Source organism: Thermobia domestica, chromosome 2, assembly GCF_964235325.1.
Source record: "Thermobia domestica chromosome 2, izTheDome1.hap1.1, whole genome shotgun sequence".
Lineage (NCBI taxonomy): Eukaryota > Metazoa > Arthropoda > Insecta > Zygentoma > Lepismatidae > Thermobia > Thermobia domestica.
In genome coordinates, this window is record NC_137455.1 from 120,730,982 (window position 1) to 120,745,980 (window position 14,999).

Here is a 14,999-nt window from a genome sequence, read left to right on the forward strand (position 1 = left end):
GAGGATGCATTTTAGGCTATACGCCAACAGAAAATATGTATAACATCATGAAACAATATCCAGGAAGGATCTCTTAAAGCATCTTATGTGGATCTTCGAATAAGTTGCTAAGGAAAATCTCATAAAATGTTTGTATAGACTATTGAGTTTTACTGATGGTAGACTACTATTGCGGCTTTTGACTATTTTCTATATATATTTAAGTTTAGCGTCCTTTTCAGGAGCCAGCTACACAGTAGTTTCCGGCGATTCACTCAGCGCGATAAAGAGGCGAATATCCTGCTGCTTTAACTCTCTTACTAACTGCTGAAGAAAATAAAGAGAATACTCACCTGAGAGCCATGTTCCAGTCAACCTTTGTGGCTGGAGATCTCCCTGGAGAATTTCGTCCAATTTCATCCGGCGTCCACTCCAGTAAAGAAGTTCGTCCACATATCCGAGGATGTAAATAGCGACCATCACCCCAGTTATCACAATGCTTATCACCAGCAAGGAGAACAAGATCCCCCGCCAGTTCCTCTTTTCGCCCGGCTCATCTACCAACTCCTGCAACGCAAGAATAAAAGTACTTTAGATTCATGTCATCAGATTACATATCTGTTCATAATGAATTGTATTTTTAAAATGTATCAAAATCTACACATGTGTAGGTAAATGAATTTGTGATTTTCCAGCACTTCACATTATAGTAAAAGCAAAGTTCTTAATTGATCATTTTTTGCGTAAACAGAACTCTAAAAGTTTCGTTACTCCATCTAATTCTTTCAAGAGAAACGCAATGCAAGAATGTTCTACGGATTTGAGAAAGATTTTGTAGAGATTCAATGAATTCGTGGTCCGTAAATCAAAAAACAAATATGGCATCTGGTGCTAGTTGATATGGAGAAGTTAGATACACACTGTCTTTATGTCGTCGAACGGTTACACGGCATTTACTGTCTTTATGTCGTCGAACGGTTACACGGCATTTACGATTATGTTATTATTACACTGGCTTACAGTGGTTTTGGTGCCGGGTGTTTCTTAGCTGATTTGAAGTAGAATTGGGACGCTGAATCCAAATATGGCGTTAGTTTTCCCCTAACAGCTTTAGTTTTTGAGATATAGGAATTGCAAGACTGACCTGCTACAACGTTGAAAATTGCATAGGTGCTGTTTTACTGTAAGTGAAAAGAAAACTATGACATTTAAATCTGTTATTTGGAACACTTTGAAAATAATGAAAACCATATAAACACAAACATCAAGGACATAATAACTCTGTAACTACATTTTATAATAGTTTTTATGAATAAAAAATCAAATAATTTGTTCAAAACGATCTATTCAACACTTCGGAAGCTTCGTTTTCGTGACATCCTTGAATGTTTCTTTGCACAGTCTCTTTTTAGGTTCCAGCAGTAATCTGCCATCATATGGGCATCCCATCTTCCTTGGTAGCGGTCCTCCATTGTTTTAATATCTTGGTGAAATCTTTCACCTTGTTCTTCACTCAGACTGCCTACGTTGTCTGGGAAACGGTCCAAATGGCTGTGCAGGTAATGAATTTTGATACTCATATTACATCCAAGTTTTTGGAATGCATTAAGCATCTGGTTCACTAGCTCAACATAGTTATCAGCTTTATTATTGCCAAGGAAATTCTTGATAACTTCTACAAATGAGGTCCAAGCTCTACGTTCAGTCTCATTCATGGACTCCACGAAAGCCGGATCTTTCATGAGTTGTCTTATTTGGGGACCATCAAATATTCCAGCTTTTAATTTTTCTGTGCTGATCTGAGGTAGCTTGTTTCCCATGTAAGCAAAGCACGGCCCGTCCTTATTTAGCGCCTTTACAAACTGCTTCATCAAACCGAGCTTGAGATGTAGAGGTGGCAAAATGATTTTGTCACACTCAACAATAGGCATGTTAATAATATTTTTCTTACCAACAACCATGTCGTCTCTCTGCGGCCACTCTTTTTTTGACCAATGGTTTGCTTGCTTTGTCTCTGCTATCCCACAGACATAGAAAACAAGGATATTTTGTGTAGCCACTTTGCTGTCCAAGAAGAAAGTTCACCATCTTTAAATCCACACAAATCACCCACTGATGGTCCTGATATTTAATTTTTTCCATAACCAACTTGCTTCATATTCTTCTTTCAGTCGTGTTGAATGAGCGATTGGAATTGAGCCATATTTATTGCCATTGTGTAGAAGGACGCATTTTAAACTTCGCTTGGAGCTATCAATAAACAGGCGCCAATCATCTGGATTGTATTCTGGAAGACCCATGTGTTCTAGGAGACCTCTAACATCGTGACAGAATACGAGATTTGTGTCTTCAGTGAAAAATGGTAAAAACTCCTTTTCCCTTGTTCGGTAGAATGTGATTTTAGTTCCTTGTTCTAGTACGTTTTTCTCCTTCAATCTGGAAGCAAGTAATTCAGACGATTCTTTTGAAAGATTAAGGTCCCTAACTAGATCATTTAGCTCATCTTGATTAAACTGTTGAGGAATTGTTGACATTCCCTCATAATCACTGTCACTTCCATCATCCATGTCACAAGAATGTTCACTACGTTCGTTTTCAGTGTCACAAAGCTCTGGCAAGTGGTGAAACGTTGGGATTGGTATTTCATCGGAATGAACAACTGGACGTCTTGCTGAAGGCAGATCAGGATATGTCCACTTGTTCCGGTTATTTCTATTCATACCCGTAACATTTACCAGGCAGAAATAACAGTCATCAACATGGTTTGTGGGTTCCCTCCAAACCATTGGAACACCAAACTTAAGACTTTTTCTTTTTCCAGTTGTCCACTGTCGCAAGTGTTCAGTACACATTTTACACACAATATGTGGAGCCCACGTTTTATCTTGGTCCCCTAGGCGTACACCAAAATATGCATGATATGCTTTTTTTACAAAGTCACTGATATGTTTTCTATTGTCTTTAAATGTGTACTCACCACATATGTAGCAAAACACATCAGGATGGTTAACACAACTTCTTCGACTTGAACTCATTTTATGTTCAGGCCACTAACACGGATGTTAAATATAAAGCCTTAGTATACGCGATACAAGTTATGATTTCAGAACAAAACTCACATGTTCCAACATGTCACTCCACCTGCAAGACAACAACTACGATCCACTAGCCAAGTAGAATACCAATGCAATCTAGTGGACGTTCCTGGAACTACTATATGACTAGTTTCCGTTTAGTACCGACAGATAGCAGCACTAATGAGAAAAGAGCGCCGTTCTTCCAAATAGAAATCTCTATAGAGCACCGTAGGATTTATTTGAGTTGCAGAGTTTATAAGATCATATTCAAACTTGTTATTACGAGAATATTTGTATTTCTTTTGCTTATTTTGTATACTATTGCAAGAAGCATGCAGAAATAGTGGTTACATCATTTATAATTTACATATTTATTTTGGATTGTAATATTTCTTCCACATACATTGTAACGTAAATAACACTACTGGTACAGTAGCCTGTATCTACCAAAGTAGAGCTGATAGAAAAAAACTGCTTACATTATTGGATTCAGCGCCCCACACATAGTTAAAATCAGCTCTAAAATTTTAGGCACCAAGAAAATTTTTTTTTCTGTAGGCCTGTGTTATTATTGTCTAACAGTATTAATTTAATAAAACTATATCAAGTTCAATTAATGCATATTTCATTTCCGTCTCCTCATGATATTTTCTATGCGTTAAAAGAAGAGCTGTGAAAATTTCATTAAATTTACAGTGTAAGTTCCTCTTGGTCCTCTGAACCGAACAAAATACGTGCGTATTAGAAGTTGCGACGACTGGAACTTGATGCAAGATGATGAAGGAAGTTTTGATTTAAATTTTATTAACAAGAATAGTAGTATTTCGTATGGGCTACAACAAGTTTTCACTATTACTTGTAGTAAAAATTTTTGATTCATAAGAACAAATATTGTACTTCACTTTGCAAAAATATCAATACTCGTAACCATCAAAAATAAAATTTTCACTGGATACAGAAAACAGTTTCGAATCGCTTCCAGATTCACAAACTGAAATTAAATATGGTAAATTGTTTCTACTATTAGTACTAAATATCACCTAAGAAAAAATAATCTATTTTAAAATATAGTATACAAGAATACTGCTTTTTTGTCACCAGATACATTATTTTAACAAATTATTTTTGTTGCTTATACTAATCGTCTAACCTGGGGTCCTTTACAGGCTCATGACTCCCTTATTTATGAATATATCTTAATGAAACTTAACACACATGGTCCTCCGAGAATGAGCTTTCTTTTTAAACATAACTCGCCTTTTCAAGATTTCATGCGGGGCAAGAGAAGGGAAGAAAATGCTTTTATTTTTTTAAATCGCCGATTTCGTCAGATTTCTGCTAAAAATACGAGCAAACTTCTATATTATTTAGAGTAATCGAAGCTTTAAGTGGACAGCTTTTAGTTCTGGTAGGGCTATGTACAGAGTTGTCAACAACTTTGAAATTGGCTATTTACTGATTTCTTCGTACTTTTGTTTCTCTTGCGGGTAATAGACAACAAATATGAATGATACCGGGTGGCTATTTTTTGTTCTAAAGTATATTATGAAGTCCTTTCAAATGAAATATCATATCATTGGGTTTTAGAACAGACACTTACCGATCAAACGATCTCAACACACCTCATTTTTGAATTACACGCAAGAAGAATGTACATTGTATTTGGTCTAGGAATTAATTCGTGCGGTTGGTACGCACACATTGAAGCTGTAGTACAAACACAAAATACATAAATACCTTAAGAAAAATATTGTCCATCGCTAGCCGCCACTTTCGCCCATCTGTCAGGCAATGTACGGATTCCGTGGCGAAAGAAGTCCTCATCCTTGGAAGCGATCCAGTCAGAGACCCATGTTTCGATATCTTCTGAAGAAGTAAACCGCTGTCCAATCAAATCGTTGTTCATGCAATCGAACAAGTAGTAGTCCGAAGGAGCAACGTCTGGTGAATACGGCGGGTGGGGTAAAACTTCCCATCCGACATTTTCTAAATAGGTTTTGACCGGTTTTGCGACATGTGGGCGAGCGTTATCATGTTGAACAATAAGTTTATCATGTCTGTTCTCCCATTCTGGTCGTGTTCTGGCCAGAGCTTGCTTCAAACGCATTAATTGTCGTCGATAACGTTCTCCATTCATAGTTTCACCCGGTTGCAGCAGCTCATAGTACACCACACCTTTCATATCCCACCATATGCACAGCATAACCTTTGCACAGTGAATATCTCGTTTTGGTTGTGATGGACCTGGTTCACCTGGTTTCACCCAGGCTTTTTTCGTTAGGGTTCTCGTAATGGATCCACTTCTCATCACCCGTAATAATTCGATGCAGAAACCCCTTTCTGCTCTGTCGTTGAAGCAGCAATTCGCAAATGGTTTTTCGTCTTTCAACGTCTCTGTCTTTCAATTCATGTGGAACCCAATGTGACATCTTTTGAATCATTCCCATGGCTTTCAAGCATTTGGAGACTGTTGTTTGATCAACGCCTAATGCTGCTGCAAGTTGTTCCTGCGTTTGACACGAATCCTGCTCGAGCAATGCTGTCCATTCTTCGTCTTGAAATTTTTTTGGCTGTCCAGCTCGCTCTTGGTCTGCCAAGCCGAAATCACCACTTCTAAACCGCGCAAACCACTTCTGACACGTTCGCTCAGCTAGAGCATGGTCACCATACACTTCCACCAAAATACGATGACTTTCAGTCGCACTTTTCTGCATGTTAAAGTAATGCAGCAGGACACCCCGCAAAAACACTTTATCAGGCACAAATTGCGCCATGTTCACTTAACTAGAAAAAAAAACGTTCTGGAGCATCAAGTTTTCACTAATATGTACATTTTTTCTGCAGAAATATTGACCAGGGGCAAATAAATGTGTGCTAAGCATTTGAACAAATTCTATGCAATAGTTTGAAGGAAATATTAAAAAGTAATTTGGACAAGAGTTGTTTTGGAACTGTTTGAAGGACGAAATACCTTTTGGAACATATTTCATTGTCATAAACATAAGGAATTTCGGAGACAAAAGTGATTTAAGATGCAATATAATTATTTGTTTACTATAATGGCTATAAAATAAAAGCGATAGCTATAAAAGAAATTATTGTTGTAATGTCTGAAATAGAACGACTTATGATTAAACAATGACTGGTTTGAAACGTTCTTTGAAGTAGGTGATAATATTATTAAAAGGAAATGAAAACTCCTCTTAAAACTAAACTTTAAAAAATACCGCGTGATCAAAGTGTGATTGCATGGTAAACGACAGTTTCTAAAGATGAGTATGTGTGTGTGAACAATCGTCTCTGTGTACGTATGCTGTATCAAAATTTCTCCATTCTTCATTCTTCTCCATTCTCCGGCATAATCATTTTCTGCTCCTTTTTCCTCTCTAAGGGTATCATCACATTTAATATCAATGTAGAATTTCAATGAAGGAATATCCTGCTAATCCATTCCAAAATGTAGTTGAAGCAATCGTCTCATATCACCTGTTTTTACCCGGTTATGTCGTAAGATTCTGACCTTAAAATCTATTGTGTTATGAGAAAAGAATGCACTTTTAACTTATCTAAATTTAGCAGTGACTTGTGGATGACAGTCGCTTTAAAATTGTTTTTATTTACATACTACAGGTATCTAAATAACAAGAAAACGTTTATGTAACTGTATAACAACATTTCCCACATTTGAACATAATTTCCACCGCTTATAGGATTTTTGGAACTATAAACCATATATCATATGAAAGATATCAATACCATTAATCCAATGGTGCCAATATCTTAAAATTGAATCTTCTTGGACGAGATGCCATTTGGAAATTGACAACTCAATTAACATATGCAGCTACTGTAATTGCCGCCTTATTAATGACATCATGCCTGTATTTCGCAGGATTTGCTTCTGTTTCACCACGGATTTCTTCCTCCGATTCTGACAGTTTGTGAACAAAAGGCAAAAGACGTACGTAAATATAAGCAGTGTTATCACATACAGAAACAAAAATTTTCTCAGATGTCTAAGAGTTGATGTGACCTTTCTGCAAAGTATCAGAGCTTTGGATGCAACTTTAACATTGTTATAGTGGCCGCAGATGTGTTCTGTTTGCAGTTTGTAGATCCATTTACAATCTACAAAAGAATGTTCTATATGTGTTTTGCATATTCTGTTGATTGTGACTTTTCTGCAGAGTGTGGTTGAAATGTATACCGGTAATTATATGGTGATACTGAGTGATAGTTCAGAAGTCGTGTGGGTTGACTTCATTTATCTTCCTCCACATGTGCATTTGTTACTATGAGAATTCGCAAGAATTTAGTACGGTGTGAAATTCCTTTTATTCCTGAGTCAGAAGTGTTATGATAGACTCCATTAATTGAGAATTAGAAATTTATAGGCGCATTTCTGAAAAACGTGCTTGAAAACTCAAGAATGTTCTTCGCTGAAGTGGCTGGGACAGCCGAACTGACTTTTGGCATGAACCGACGAATTCTTCAGCCCAGCACTCAATTTCCAAATTTCCGGCGAGAAATCAGCTTTGAATGGGCAATGTTCTGACATGCTAATAACTGTGAATGTTTAGTTCTAAGCAAATTGGTACAAAAAATATACTATTGGGAACTTGAATTTTAATGAAATTACAGCCCTTCGGAGAACCGTGCGTACTAAATACCAATTCCCCATCACTTGTTACATTTGAACTAAACGGAAGTTTGCGAAGAAGCTCATTGCATCAAACAAACAATTCATGAAATATAAATATGTGAGCGAAGAAAGTAGCTCAGTGGTTAATCGGTGGTCATGCTCTGAGGATTTTGGTCAATAATGATTTATAGTATTTGTTATGGGTTGGATTACAGCACAGGTGTTTTTAAATTATTTTTGACGAATTTGGTCTGTGTTCCTGTCAAATTGGTTAATGTAAGAGAGAATTGAATCAGGTACAACCAACTAAGAGCTAAACAAGACCTTGAAGTTAGTTAAGACATTCAGTTTTTTAAAAAGTAGTAGAGCGACCACTTACTCTAGTACTAAAGGTTCATAAGTTCAACCTCATACCATGTGAATTTAAGATGGACAATATGTACATACGTTTCGGCGAGATTCTCTAGCTACTTCCTATTTCACTCATTCCAGTGATTAGATAAATTATTCAATTGTAATTATTATTTATCTTTCTTAGTCAACGAAACTAAACATGCGGTTTGTAAAACGAAATACTTAATTTCCATTCATTTCTTTTTCAAACTCACAAAATATGTAAGAAATTACCAATAATCATATATCAATAAGACATAACAGAATATTTCCCTATGATCTTGTATGTCAGTAACGGTTCTCTAGTCTTCTCAGTACACACTTTGTTTACTGTTGTTCTTATGTTTTCATGTTATGCTATACTTTAATTATATAGGTCCGAGAGTAGAATGTTTATGAATTTCAATCGTAGAACAGTGTGTCATAGATGAGTATTCATATCTTGTGTCTGGATACTTCATTATACTGATATCAATCTGATCTAGCGTCGTGAATAATAAAATTAAAATTACAGATGAGCAGAAAACTCAGTGACTTTACAGGACAATCATATTTCTATCTGTCAAAATGAAGAAATAGTCACAATAAGAAGTCAAGGGAATATTAAACCGCTGTAAAAATAAGAATGGGTAATGTTGGAATCACTGTCGCTTCTACAATATAACCAGAAGAATATTCCCTCCAACCCATATTTGTTGTGTCAGACTAGAATTTTCTTGTCTATATACATATAGCCTATATAAAGGTAACCAAGAACGTTTTCACTCTTTTTGTGGAGGTCTGTGTTCACTTGACTCTCACACCGTGAGTTCAATGCAAATGGAGATACGGCCAAGGTCAGTTGTTTGTGTGGGTATATCCCACACCCTACATGGTTGTGACAGTTCAACTACACTGTGAACTTGCGTAAGGACAGAGTGAACATGGGACCTCAACAGAGCGTCATAACGGTGTGTATGCTGTATGAGTTCAAACTGGGGCCAAACGTCCCTGCAGTGGGGCGGAAGATATTCCAGGGCTTTTGTGAGGGTGTCGTGACTATACGGACAGTACAGTGGTGGTTTAACAAGTTTAAGGACGGTGACGAAACACTCGAAGACGCACCACGTGCCGGATGACCAACACATGTACAAAATGAAGATATTCAGGCAGCAATTGCGGCAAACAGTGGCCATACAAGTTATGAACTGGGACTACAATTCAGTGTGAGTGGAGAAACCATTCGGCAATACCTCCATCAAATTGGGAAGCACTACAAATTGGGTCGATGGATCCTACATGATTTTACTCCGGACCAAAAGGCAACACGAGCAGATACCCGTGTAGATATTTTAAAGTATTTACTTTGTGGAAAGTATTATTTGATATTTTAACATATTCATACTTTGCAATATTACAATTCCGGTGATCTTCCATGTACCTGCATTTGCCTCGAAACCCATGTCCCTGCAGGCGTTTAATAAGGTCTCTGCATTTCTTTCTGTTGTTCTCCTATCATTCCTTATTATATTTACATCACCAGCATACGCCCTAACCTGGTGAATACCATCCAGCTCTTGGCCCTGGTTGCCATCTTTGAATTTCCTTATAGCGTACTCCAGAACAAATTGAATAATAATGAACATTAACGCATCTTCTTGTTTCAAGCCATTTTGACGTGAAAGCTAGTGCGTTAAGAATTTTACTACTCAGACTTTATTTTGGAATTCATTTACTTCACTACTCACACTTTATTTTGTACCGTGGTATTGTGTTTCCATTTCTTTTCGAATGGTAAATATATGATCGATATGATAATCTCCAATAATTTCATCTACAATGATAATCTCGAGTAATTTCATCTGGGTATGGAGTCAATCTTGCCAATAGAATGTTTGAGGGTATTTTATAGGATTTAAAAGAAGAGAAATGCCTGGACACTTATTACAGTCAGTTTTATCACCCTTCTTGTGAATTCAAACAATGATTGATTCTTTCTACTCTTATGGTAATTCCTCCTTATTTTCCAGATAAGGAAAATGAGTATGTGTTTCTTGGTCCGCAATTTTTCTACTACAGCTAAAGTTAACTCAGTCAGAATTTCCTCTACACCCGGAGATTTGTGTTCATTTAATTTCTTTATAGCGATTTCTACTTCTATTCGTTTAGGCTCTGGAATATATAGTTCTGCTGTATGCATTTCACTTTCTCCACGAACATTAGTTTTTGGCTGCGTGTTAAGTAAATCATAAAAAAATCAATCTATTTAAGATGCTATTTGTATCATGAGAATTGTTCCGTCAGCTTTCTTTATTATATAAGCACAAGGTTGATAGCCTTTCTAAAATTCGGTGATGACCTTATAAATGTTCAGAACGCTTTAGTTTTTATTATTATCTTCAAATTCGTTAATTTTAGCTTTCAAAAATCCGCATGCTTTTGTACTAAAAGATTTGGGAGTTTTCTGCCTATTGTCAACGAAATTTTGTGTAGTTATATCTTTCGGATTTTGTAGCCATTGAAGTTTTATCTGTTTTCTTTCCTCTGCTAGTTTAGTGCATTCCTGGTCGAACCATAGTTTGTTCCTATGTATTTTTGCGAATCCCAATTTTTCTTTAGCTGAAATTTTAATGCCATCTCTAATTTCAACCAAAGTAGCTTCAATACTATTGCACTCTAAAAACTGAGAATATATTCGACACTTCATTCTGATATTCCCCTTTCATCTGACTCTCCTCTAATTTCTTTAAATTAGACCTCTCTGTTTTCAGATGGTGAATATTTCCTTTAGTCAATGACAATCTCTATATATATATCTCTCTCTCTCTTTTATTATTGTTGCTATTAGGTAGTGATCAGTGTCAGAGTTAGATACTCTGAACGACCAACTATCATTATGATAGACTGTCTTCTTTTATTTACTAGAATGTGATCAATTTTCTTATGTGGTTTTCCATTTGGTGAGGTCCAAGTATATTTAAGAACGTCGCGATGTGAGAATTTTGTATTCTTCACGATAAGGTTTTTGGATGTTGCAAAGTTCACGATTTTAACTCCGTTGTCATTCCTTTCGTTATGCAGACTTTCATTCCCAATAATTGGTTCGAAAATATCCTCTCGATCTACTTTCGTATTGAGATCCCCTAATAGAGTTTTCATATGGTATCGCTGGAGTTGGTCAAATACCCGTGATACTTGTTAAAAACTGTGTTTTATATTGTCATTCTTATCTTCGGTTGGGGGATCCACATTTAAAATAATAATATCACACCACCGATCCTCAACAGTAATAAAAGAAAGTATATCATTAACAAATTCAACCCATTTAATTGCTGACATTATTCGTTAAACGAGTAAACCTATTTAGGTACTGACTTACGTCTAAGTAGAAACCTTATTCTATTACAGGACTCCTAAATATACTGCTTTTAAAAAACAAAGATTTTAATAAATCATAGTGTGAATTTATGTTTTCAATTTAATCAATGTTTCTTGACGAGCAATATTGTTTGTTTAAATTTTCTTAGATTACTTGCATTTGGAAACACTTCTCAGTTTCATATGCAAACACTGTTTCAGTAGCATCTTTCTCTGTTTAACGCGTTTCCATTGTCTCTTACACTCCCTGAGAAAACAGCTAATGACGCTTTTCCACCAAATAAGAAGCATAAAATGAGAACAAGCAAAGCAGGGCTTTTGATTATCCATTAGTGGCAACTAGAGCTTTAAGAATTCCTATTTTGACAACACTACGATGATTTCAACGAAATGTAATATTTACAATATTATGATTCACAAAAGTACCCGGTACTTTGTAACATATATTGAAAAGAAGTTTTTTTTTAATTGTTTATAACACACATTAGACATGAATCCAAAGTATATTTTGCGAATCTTAGTATGGTGTAGAGCTTTATGAAGATGATGAGAAACTAAGCTTCTTTTTTATTAAAGTACAACATTTGGAACACTAACAAAATGTTTTGCTTTAAATGTAGACGAAATTAAATGGAATTTCTAAGAAGTTTTACGTGCCACTTTAGTGCGTGTTAACATTTCCTTTGGGCTTGTTTTGTGTGTGTGTGTGTGTGTGTATGTGTGTGTGTGTGTGAGAGTGAGAGAGAGAGCGTTTGTGTGTCTGCGTAGGCTAAAGAAGGTCAAAGTAAGGAAATGTCAAAAATTTGGGAAAATGAGAGAGGCCTGAGAAAGACCACGGATATGATGTTGTCTAATACAAACTTGCATGGGTAGGATCAACCTTGGGACCGTTCGCACCAGAGGTGAGCGATGTACCACTGAGCCACCGTGTCCTCATTTTGCTTTAAAAATTTTTAAAATAATTGTGAATTAGTTAATGGATTGAAAGGTTTTCTTTATCCAATTTTATTTTTGACAATTGAAGAGACTAAACTTTGCTAAAATAAATAAATAAATAAATAAATAAATCTTTAAAAAAAATAATCTACCTTTATCATCACTTCTATTGGATGGTGGGTATCCATTCTTTCCTGACAGTGACTATTTTCTCTCAAAACAGTGCCAAGGATTTAGTACTGATGGTCAGTCCCCAAACTTTTCAAGTTTATACCAAATAAAATGGAAATACAAAATATGTTGACATGTTTATACATCTCACACCTCTTTCCCTTTTTTCTGGAACTTTTTTTTTCTGAGTCTTGATTCTGTAGATACAATCTGCGTCAAAGTAATATACAATGGCTGCAGTAATGAATAATGACTGCAGATGCGATTTGAATATAAAATTTTAAGTACTATATGTATGCAGTAATTTACCATTCAAATTTTCTTCTACAGAAAATAAAACCTTTTTATGTGTATCTTTTTACGAGTATCTAAAAGGCAATGAGCCAAAAATGGAAGAATACTTAAAAATAATTTTCTATTGTATTTAAGCTTTTTAATAATAACAGATCGTGGTAATTTATTTAAACTTTTGACACGAAAATTATGATCTTAGAAGGGGCAGAGAGTCATCAATAAACAAGATACGTAAATATGTTGTTGCAAGGACATTAACAATTAAACTAAAAGCAAAGTACTGGCACAAGACAACGAAGCTTAGTTCAGGTCAAGAACTAATACAGTAACTGTAAGTTTATATCCCCATGTTCTGCATTAAAGCTCCTTGTCTTAGTGTCGTAACGTAAAACCTTCAGAAATGGTGTAAGAAACAGTGAAACAAATTCTTAACATTCTTTTTAATTTGCTGAAAATTGTACTCTAATTGTTCTTCCATTCTGAAGTTATTTACAAAACTCATTTCATCAAACGAAACGAACTTTTGTCGCTGACTCTCCACTTTTTAATTAATATTGTTTAGCAGCGCTTTGTTTGGCTTTATTTAGCAGCGAAATGATTAATGAAGCATTAAAAATTGATCTTACACTTCATCTTTCTTTTTATTAACTAATCTAGTTCTATTTTTTTCTGAGAATATAACTGGAAGTGCTAACAATTACGTATCGTCTTTTCAGATGTGGAATAACACTGGTTAATATTACATAGATGTGTTTTATAGTATTAGTTCCCCTCCAAACGTCAGACCCTTTTGACCAAAAATTTCTGGGTCCTCGCCTGAACCTGTGGTATATTAAATTCAGATAATGTTGTATGAGAATTTCACAGCTCTGTGCATTTGTTTTCTAACAGAATCAAATGTTAAAGAAAAAGGAGTTTAATTCTAGGAATTTTTAATCAATACTTATGGTTATGATTTATGATCCATCTCCATCAACAGTTGTTGATGAAAGATCAAGATTTGATTATTGTTTTTTTTTTTTTTGTTTAGTTTAACTGGAAATTCAAACCTGGAATTTGACGTGTACTTATGATTACTAATTAGTTGACTATATATATTATTAATAATTCTAATTTATCTGTATTTTTAAAATTAGCCAAAAAATTTAGGAACGTCGTTGAAAACATTTCGCTAATTGACACAAACTCAATATGGAAAATCATGTTAGTATGAGTAGTAAACTGCGCACATAATAATAATAATAATAATAATAATAATAATAATAATAATAATAATAATAATAATAATAATAATAATAATAATAATAATAATAATAATATGGTGATGATGATAAAGAAGAAGGAAGAAGTATAGAAGAGGCCAAGACAAGAATGTAACAATAGAACATACCCTAGAAGAATGTACAGAAAAACATAAGAATATAGAAACATATATATATAAAACATAAAGCGAAAACCAGGGATGTAGATAGATATATACGGGAAGTATACAGTGTATATTCCTTAATACACTGGTGTGCAAAACTTAAGGGCAAAAGTAAATTTCGCATGCTGTGTCACTCCCAAGTGACATGGACTGGTGAAACTTGAATCATATATTGAAAGTAGTCCTACAGTATGATACAGGAAACAACAGAAAGAAATACGTGATTTGAAGAACAAAAATGGCACTTTTAAATAAAAGAAATAATTTACAGTGAAAGCACTTTTATTCATGATAGCCCCCTTGATATTACAGGAGTGAAATGGTCCTTAAAGGGGGTGTGGATTACCACGAACGTGCTCCCATGCTCCTCATAAACTTGGTAATTAGAGTGATATTAGGTGATTCGCAGTCCTCTTGGATATGTTTGCAATTGTACCCGCTGTTTTACGTTGGTATCTACTAATATGTTTTATAATGTAGCGGTCATCTTCTGCTTTAGTTGATCATGGTCGAGCACCACCTTTTGTTTGCACAGCATTTTCTGTGGTTCGCGATGTTACTCATAGACGTGAAATAAGCCTGTGGGCAACATCAAACTCATAGGCCACACTCGTCACACTTCGACCTTCTAGCTGGTTTCTGACAAATCAACCAGATCTGAAGTCTCCGAAATGTTGTCTCCGGGCCATGTTGTTGTAAATAATACCAGCTAATTTCCCTTAAC

General features: G+C 35.3%; 1 protein-coding gene across 2 annotated transcripts in view; it reads right to left on the reverse strand.

Annotated features, from left to right (window-relative positions):
• The window catches only part of LOC145675132 (inactive dipeptidyl peptidase 10), a 528,307-nt gene that overhangs the window by 121,799 nt on the left and 391,509 nt on the right, over positions 1–14,999 (reverse strand). For both annotated transcript variants that reach the window (XM_081745500.1, XM_081745506.1), the window contains one exon: positions 333–546. In XM_081745500.1, coding sequence (XP_081601626.1) covers positions 333–546 — 214 coding nt within the window. The remainder of the gene's footprint in view (positions 1–332; positions 547–14,999) is intronic.